Source organism: Myotis davidii, unplaced genomic scaffold, assembly GCF_000327345.1.
Source record: "Myotis davidii unplaced genomic scaffold, ASM32734v1 scaffold424, whole genome shotgun sequence".
NCBI classification, from domain to species: Eukaryota; Metazoa; Chordata; class Mammalia; order Chiroptera; family Vespertilionidae; genus Myotis; species Myotis davidii.
The window spans coordinates 378,640-387,565 of record NW_006295827.1 but is presented as its reverse complement, the minus strand read 5'-3'; the positions used below and the strand labels follow the sequence as shown (position 1 = coordinate 387,565).

Below are 8,926 nucleotides of genomic sequence, written 5' to 3'. Positions count from 1 at the left end.
CCCCCCTACCAGCCTTGTTGCCCCCCACAGCCTGCCTGTTCAGTCATTTGGTTGTCCCTCACTAACCCCCTACCGGCCTAGTCATAGGCAGCTATCTTGTGAGGGTGTGAGGGACAATTTGAATATTACCTCTTTATTATATAGGATACTAGAGGCCTGATGCACGGAAATTCGTGCAAGAGTAGGCATTCCTTCCCCCAGCTGCCGACACCGGCTTTCCTCCGGCACTCAGGACCCAGGCTTCCCTCCTCCAGCCAGCTGCAGGCAACTGGAACCCGGGCTTCCTCCCTCTGGCCAGCCACAGGCACCCAGGACCCAAGCCGGCTTCCCCTGGGCCAGCCACAGGCACCCAGGACCCTGGGTAGCTACGCCCTGGCTGGCCACAGGCACCTGGGGCCCCGGGTAGCTTCCCCAGACCCCAGCTTTGTCAGGAAGGACGTCTGGAATGACATCTGGAAGATGTCCAGTCTATCCGACCTAATTAACATATTATCCTTTTATTAGTGTGGATAGTAGAAGATCATTAATAGCTATCAAGTACATACTGTGTGGCAGGCAAAAGAATAAAGGCTTTAGATGGATGAACTTATGTACCCTTGTAGACACCAAGACGGGCTCCTGGTGGCTAACTGGGCTCAAATTTAAAAAGCAGAGCCTAGCAGCAGGGCCTCTCACACAAGCCACACTTCAGCAGTGAGAAGCCTGCACTAAGTTGCCTGCCTTCCACACTGAACTGCCTGCCTGCACTGTGTTCCTGCAGTGTGAGCCAACCTTTATAAAGGAGTTTCTGGAATCATATTTCAACCAATAGACTAAGACTTTCACCATCCAATCAGAGCTTCCCAGCTATATCTCATTAACATCCTCACCAACCAATCAGAGAAATCCATTCTGACCAATCAGGACACTGTTTTGTGAACCAATTAAACAGTGAGGATTTGGAGTCCTCATTTGCATGAGGACAGATCAAGCAGAGACCAGGAGCAGGGACTTCTCTATACATAAGTCAGTTCCTCTCTAATTCTGGTAGCACACTTTCCCTTTCCCCCCCAAGACTAAAGACTGTGTTTCCCCACTGGAGCAGAAATGCCAAAGACATCTTACAGGACCAGAGAGGGGCAGACCAAGGCAGAGCGGAATGGGCTAGAGCAGAGCTGTCAGAGAGAGGCCTCACCTAAGGGCCACCTCACAGCTGTGCTGTTCCATAGCTATGCTGTTCACAATTGAGTTGTATCATGACTGAGCTGTTTGCATTGAATAAAGGTTCCTTCTTCACTACACTCCAAACTGGGGATTCCTGTTGGTGTTGAATTGGTGCCAAAGACCATTGGTAGACAATCTTCATAAAAACTTGAGAAGGCAGTTGCCATTATTATCTCCCACTTTAAAGATGAGAAAAGTGAAGCACAGAGAATGAAATAACTTGTCAACAGACACACAAGCTGAGACAGTGTAACCCCATTAAAGTTAGTATTATTCAAAAAGAGGTCTTATAATAGGAGTACTTTGGCCCTAGAGCTTTAAGTACTAGAGCTTCCTCTATAGCAATGGTTCTCAACCTTCCCTTCCTAATGCCGCAACCCTTTAATAAAGTTCCTCATGTTGTGGTGACCCCCAATTTCATTGTTACAAATTGAACATAATTAAAGCATAGTAATTAATCACAAGAGCAATATGTAATTATATATGTGTTTTCCGATGGTCTTAGGCAACTTCTGTGAAAGGGTTGTTTGACCCCCAAAAGGGTCGCGACCCACAGGTTGAGAACCGCTGCTCTATAGTAACAACTCAGGAAATTTAGTGTAATATATAACGATGATCTGGCTTAAAGAGCTCAGGAATATGTGTGAACGAACCCCAAAGGAAGCAGTAATAACATCCATCACTGAGTTCAGTATACTATATCTAATATATAATGAAAACACAAGACAAATTTGGAAACTTTGCCATAACCAAACAATAATATAAAATAAAAACTAGTGGCTTATCTTCAAATCATAATGAAGCTGGAAAAAATACTTATATTTTACCCAAGATCTAATGGTTTTATAAGAGATTTTTTTTTAGTCACCTGAAATGTCATAAACCAGCTTCTTTTTAATCTATACTAATGAAAGGGTAATATGCCAATTAGACCAGGAGACCTTCCAGACAAAGCCATGGTGGCGGGGCTGAGGCAGAGGCAATTAGGGGCTATCAGGACAGGAGGGGAGGGAGGTTGGGGGCGATCAGGCAGGCAGGCAGGGGAGTGATTAGGAGCCAGCAGTTCCAGATTGCAAGAGGGCAGTTGGACATCTCCTGAGGGTTCCCAGATTGGAGAGGGTGCAGGTCAGGCTGAGGGACACACACCTCTGCCCCGTGCATGAATTTCATGCACTGGGCCACTAGTATAATATATTTTTATTGATTTCAGAGGGGAAGGGAGAGAGATTAAAATATCAATGATGACAGAGAATCACTGATCGGCCTCCTGCATGCCCCACACAGGGAAGCCCACAACCTGGGAGCGTGCACTTATCAGGAATCAAACCCGTGACCTCCTGGTTCATAGGTCAAAGTGCAATGACTGAGCCATGTCGGCCGGGCTAACCCAACTTCTTAAAGTTCACAAAGTTCAAAATCATTTCATTTCAAACAATAGTTAACATGGCTATCCAAATTTTTCTTTAGTACTTTTCTTCAGTGCCCTCTAATGGACATAAGATAAATAAGCAAAGAAAAAATGAACCCACATATTATTCCAAACTCTTAATGTATACTTGAAATTTGCTGAGATTAGATATTAAGTGTTCTTAAGACACACACAAAAAAGGTAACTATGTGAGGTAATGGATGTGTTAATTTGATAGTGACAATCATTTCACAATGTATACATATATCAAATCATCACATTACAATCTTATCAAAAATCATGCTGTACAACCTAAATATATACATTTTTTATTTGTCAATTATGCCTCAACAGAGTTGGGGGGGGAAATTATTCCAAATTCTTCCTTCACTACAAAAAAGCTTTAAATATCTTTTCTAAATCCAGAAATCTATCTATATCAGCTATCTCATGCACTGAAATCTATTCTATCTTAAAACAGTTTTACCACTGAAAATTACTGAGTTTTTTAATCAAAGGCCATAAAATTATACATTTGTTTTGATCTAATATATCAACTTTGGAAAAATATAACCTAAGAAAATATTAATATATTTTTAAAAGTAAAAATGGTCTAGACCCATGCTAGTTATAACAGCAGAAAACCTGAAACAGTAACTAATCTACTCTAGAAAAACATACACTAGTAAGCCAAGTAAAAATGTGTAAGCAAACTTACTGCTCATTCTAACATCTGTCAGGCTTTTAGAGATTTGACGCATTTTCACATTAATGATATGGATACACCTTATGTTTCACAACTGCACAATATTATATTTTATGGATATACCATGCTTTTTTCAATCAATATCAGACAATTCTTTGGTATATATGCTGTGAAGCATAACCTTGTAAAGATGCTGTTTTGCATTTGTGAAGATTTATCTTCAAGGCAAATTCATACCCAGGCCTGCTGGATCATGGGTAAATGTGGTAAATTTGGTCAAGACTGCCAGAGGGCACTCCATACATGTTATATCATTCTGGACCCCCTTTGGCAAGGTGTGAGTGGCTATTTCCCCAGAGCCTCACCAATTGTGTGTGCTGCCCAATTTTTGAATTTTTGTTATTTTGCTATGTGAGGAATGTAGGTCACTGCAGTTTAAATTTGAGCACTTTTTCATGTTTTTAAGTCCATATGTACAGCTTTTTCTGAGACTTACCTATTCATGTTTTTGCCATTTTTTTCTATGAGGTTTAGGTCTTTTTTTTTAATTGAAATATTTTCCCTCACTTTATCATTTGTCTTTTGATTTTGTTTATAGCCATATAAATCTTTATAAAAAATCACTGGTAAATTCAATCTTTTATAGTTTCTGGATTTTGAATATTGAAAACCTTTCTCTAAATTAAAAAATAGAGCATCTAGTTCTACTATTTATATATTTTTTCAACATTTAGATCTCTGATCCAATTAGAGTCAAATACCTGTACGTGATGTATGTATAAGTACAGAGCCAGTTTCATCTTTTCACAACTAGTATCTAATTGTCAACATCATTTATTTTAAAAGTATATTTCACACTAGGGAAAAGAGATGCCACCTTTATCACATAAGCAATTTCTGTATATACCTGGTCTATTCCCCGAATTTTACTCTTCCCTTGGTCTGTCTGTCTCACCAGGAGCTAGTACCAGATGTCTTGTAGTAAGATGCAATATCTGATCGATCTGGCCTTTCTCATTACTACTTTTCCCACAAGGTTTTCCTAGCTATTCTTGCATGTTTATTTTTCCACATGAATCAACCAGTCTATCTCCAGAATAAAAATTTATTGAAATTTTTAATGAATTGCATCATACCTATGTATGTATTAACTTAAAAGAACTGACATCTTTGCAGTACTGAGTAATCATACCCCAAAACAAGATGTCTTTCCATTTGTTCAGGGTACTGCCATATCTTTCAGAAACGTTTTAAAGTTTTCCTCACATAGATTTACGGTATTTTTTTTAATGTATTTCTACGTAGTCATTTATTTTTTGTGTGGTCTTTCCTTCCATGACAAGTTCTAACTGGTTATTGTTTGGAAATACAAAAACTTACTTTTTATCCTGCTACCTTATTAAATCTCTTCATTAGAGTTTGTATTAATTTTATGATTGATTTTCTTGGATTTTTCCATAGTTTTACTTATTTTGTTTCTAACACATGCACTTGATACATTTTTAGTTTAGAATATTCTTATTTCCCAAAACTCACACATAAATTGAGATTTTATATTTTTATATAATTGTATACTTTATGTTATTTCAATTTTAGATCACTGGAATCTGCCCAAAATCCTGCATTCTCGCATTCGTTTAGTCACTGAGACAATGACAATTCACACTAACATTTCCTAGATTCTTCGGGCCTCCACCCACACTGATCTCAACACCTGCAGACTGAGCTGCCATCATCCCTAAGCTCAACATGCTCAGTCTGCAAAACAGGGAAGCAACTTTACACAAGAGCTCTACCTGAAATCGTAACACTAATCGATCTTACCATGCAGTCATCCTGTCACCTTCAGCTACCCAATGAATGAAATCCCCCCTATCATCTAGCCTTTCCTCAGTTCTTGTCCTAAAAGTCTTCTGCCTATCCTACTACGAACTCATTTTCACAGGGCCAAGAGGGAAGACTTTCACAGAGTTCATGTAAAAGTAGCAAAAAAGTATAAAACTCTCAAGACAGGAGGCAAGTAAATAAAACTGTCCAATTATGAGCTCAGGTGGACTATACCCCAATACAGAATGCTAGATATTAGTCCACTGGAAGATCCCAGTTCATTATTTCCCAAAATTACAGTACCTTTTCTTTCTTGACATGATTCATAATGTTGCCGAGGTCCTCAACATCAACCACAGAAGTTAGACTCTGGTGGTCCTCAGTACCAGACTCTTCCTCACTGGAACTCTCAAAGGGCTCCTCCTCCTGGAACATCAATGCTTTAGAAATATATTGCTCAAAGTAGCAAACCATCTACTATCCCCTCCCAAATTCTGAGGTCACTGGGTGGATATCAAATATTTTTGGCTAGAGGTCAGCAAACTATGACCCACGGGCCAAATCCAACCAGCCTCCAGTCAATCTGAAGGTGCTCATCATTTTCATAGTAACTATGGATACTTTCTTGATACAACAGCAGAACTAATAGTTGCAAAAGAAACTACATGGCCCACAAATACTTGTACATGAATGTCATAGCAGTATTATTCCCAATAGCCAAAAAGAATAATCAAAATGTCCATCAACAGATAAATGGATCAATAAAATGTGATATATCCATACAATGAAATATTATTCAGCCATTAAAAAGAAATGATGTACTGATCCATGTATAACATGGATGAATCTCCAAAACATTATATTAAGTAAAAGAAGCAAGACAAAAAAAAGGTCATATATTATATTATTCCATTTGTATAAAATATCCAGAATAAGTAAGTCCATAGAGACAGAAAGCAAATTGGAGGTTGTCAGGGCTGGGGGAAAGCGGGGGAAGAGTGCCCGCTTCATGGTTTGCTTCTGAAATAATGAGAAGGTATTGAAACTTGATATAGGTAGTGGTTGCACAAAATTGTGAATATACTAAATACCACTGGATTATAGACTTTAAAATGATAATTTTGTTATGTGAATTTTACCTCAGTACTTTAAAAAATTTTTAAATATATTCAAAGCGAATTATAAGGGAAAATAAGCAAAAAGACTGGCTAGAAAAAGAGAACAGAAAAATGAAACAGCAGCTGAAAGACAGAACAAAGGAAAGATTTGTTGTTTACTTCTCTTTGTTTAAACATAGGTGATTCCAGAGCATGTTTATGTATTTACTAGAGGCCCGGTGCACGAAAATTCATGCACTGGGGGGACTGGGGGTCCCCTCAGCCCGGCCTGCCCCCTCTCACAGTCTGGGAGCTCTCAGGAAATATCCTACTGAGACTCAGGCCTGCTCCCCTCTGGCCTCTCTCTGCAGGAGGCGATCGGCCAATCAGGGGAAGGCGCCACCCCCATCACCCCGCTGCTGCTGCCACTGCCGGCTGTCGGCACTCCTCAGCCCTCGTAGCTGCTGCAGCTTTGTCCAGAAGGACGTCTGGAAGACGTCTGGTCTATCCAGTCTAATTAGCATATTACCCTTTTATTAGTATAGATGGGAATGATCTAGTAGAGAGGAAAAGATTAACAACTCAGGAGAGAGAGATGCAATGAAGAAAGGAACCAAAGTCCTTGATTCCAGAGCATGCACAGAAAGTGGTCTTTGAAAAACCCAGATACCTGTCTTCTGGGACAGAAAAGATGGTGAAAGTTTGTAGGTAGGGCAGGGGCTCTAAGAGAATTCTTCTCTAATGGCTCCATCTGAGAGCTAGAGGAAGGGGTAACAAGAAAGAGGTATTAAACAGTCATCTTGGAGAGTGAGAAAGGGAACTTACAAGAGAATGCAGGAGACTGTTGGGAAGTTCTTAAATCATACTTGAATCTGTGGTCATGAATCTGTGGTCAAACAGCAAGCAGCAGGCAATGGAGAAGGCACACAGCAAGTTTCACATGGCTTGGAGTTCAGCCAATTGTGTTGTAAAATGGAGTGGAAGGCAAGGCAACTGAAGATGTTTATAAAATAATTATAAAATCTAAATTGGGTAAGGAAAGAAGGGAAACAAGCATTCTTCACTATCCAGTGAAAAATGTATAGGATCAAAAGAATTTTAAAGTAGGAGCACTGGAAAGAGGTTAGAGTTTGGGTCACAAGAACGTGTAATTTCAAAGGTGACCACGCGAGTGAGAGGCCACAGTCAGTGAGAGGCCACGAACTGGACAGGTTGTTAGAGAAATCATCAACATGCATGACTAGCCACTAAGAATAATGATAGGAACAGTGTGGAGAGTAAGACAATGAGTGTCAGAATGTGAAGTTGTTACTGAATGACACAAGTGACAGGTGGCCAATGCACAACAGCTGTGAGACAGCCTAAAGACATGGCCTTCAGTGAACTCGGGGTATCTGAAGGAAGAGAAATGTTTAGAATGTAAGGGATGAAAGAGATGAATCTAGGATGACTTACAGCCTTTAAGTTAGAGTGACTAATAGTCATTAAATAAGAGCAGTCAGGAGGAATATGTGATTTGATGATAAACAAGAGCTCAGGCCAGGACATATTTAATTTCTCGGGGGCCTCTGTTTCCTAGCCTGCAAATTGTGGTAGAAATCTATTTGACTCCAGCAATGCAACCATTACAGAAGAGATACCAGAAAGCATCCAGCACAACACTCTGTAAGACCACACTCTCTAAAACACCCCCACACGGGTTTCAGACCTTCCTTCCAACCAGTAGCCAAATAGTTTCTCAGGGCAGAGGTGAGGTTTAGCATCTCCAAACACAGGAGGAAAGCAGAGAGACATGGACACACAGGCTACACACCTCAGGGTCTCTCTGCTGTAATCCATCCTGAGTATGAGATCCTAGCTCCATTTCCTCTGAGCTACGCTGATTAGATTCACATTTGCCTTTCTTGCAACTGCCATCACAGGATTTCTTCTCTCCTTTACAAAGCACCTGGAGCTGGGAGATGAACTTGGTCTTCCACGCTCTGAAGTCGGCTTCAATGCTGCCATGTTTGCTTTTAACGACATTGCAGTCGCCCTCCCCTCGAGTCATCACGCGACGAGCACCGAGCATCCAGAGCCACTTATCAACGTTCTTGCCAACCTGCAAGAAAAATGGATGAGCTAAAAACACAATATAAATCAGCCTGCAGTACCTGTGGGACCCCTGCTGCTGCTGGGAAGAGGGAACTGCTTAGACAAAAGGCTCTGGGCCCTCTGTTCCCAGCCACAACCCACAAGGGCACTAGGGCTGCAGTTGATACATTATAAGATTCTGCAAAAGGTGTTTTTTTTAACAAATGGACAAATCTTTTTAGTAAACTAAGAGTTAATGCCTTAAAAATAATTGAAAACCACTATTCTAAGTAATGTCAGAATAAAATATCTAATTAGCAAAACAAATTTGTTCCAAAATGTAACAAAGTCTATGGGGCAAAAGCCCATTTAATAACAATGTGCACATGGAGTCCATTTAGCAAGACTCATCTACACTAATAAAAGAGAAAAATGGTAATTGGCGTACGAAGCTACCCTTTTCATTGGCTAATCAGGGCTATATGCAAATTAACTGCAAACAAGATGGCAGTTAATTTGCATATGTAGACACAATGCAGGGAGGCGAAAGGGAAAGCAGGAAGAAGCCCCCTGCCACTGACAGTGATCGGAAACCCAGGGGGGAGCTAAGAG

The 8,926-nt window shown here is 40.4% G+C and overlaps 1 protein-coding gene across 1 annotated transcript in view; it reads right to left on the bottom strand.

The window, feature by feature from the left end:
- Positions 1 to 8,926, bottom strand: part of LOC102774018 (S-adenosyl-L-methionine-dependent tRNA 4-demethylwyosine synthase) — a 108,316-nt gene that overhangs the window by 90,032 nt on the left and 9,358 nt on the right. Inside the window, exons 6-7 of the mRNA XM_006770850.2 lie at positions 8,055 to 8,342; positions 5,448 to 5,570 (exon numbers count right to left, since the gene is read on the bottom strand). Coding sequence (XP_006770913.1) covers positions 5,448 to 5,570; positions 8,055 to 8,342 — 411 coding nt within the window. The remainder of the gene's footprint in view (positions 1 to 5,447; positions 5,571 to 8,054; positions 8,343 to 8,926) is intronic.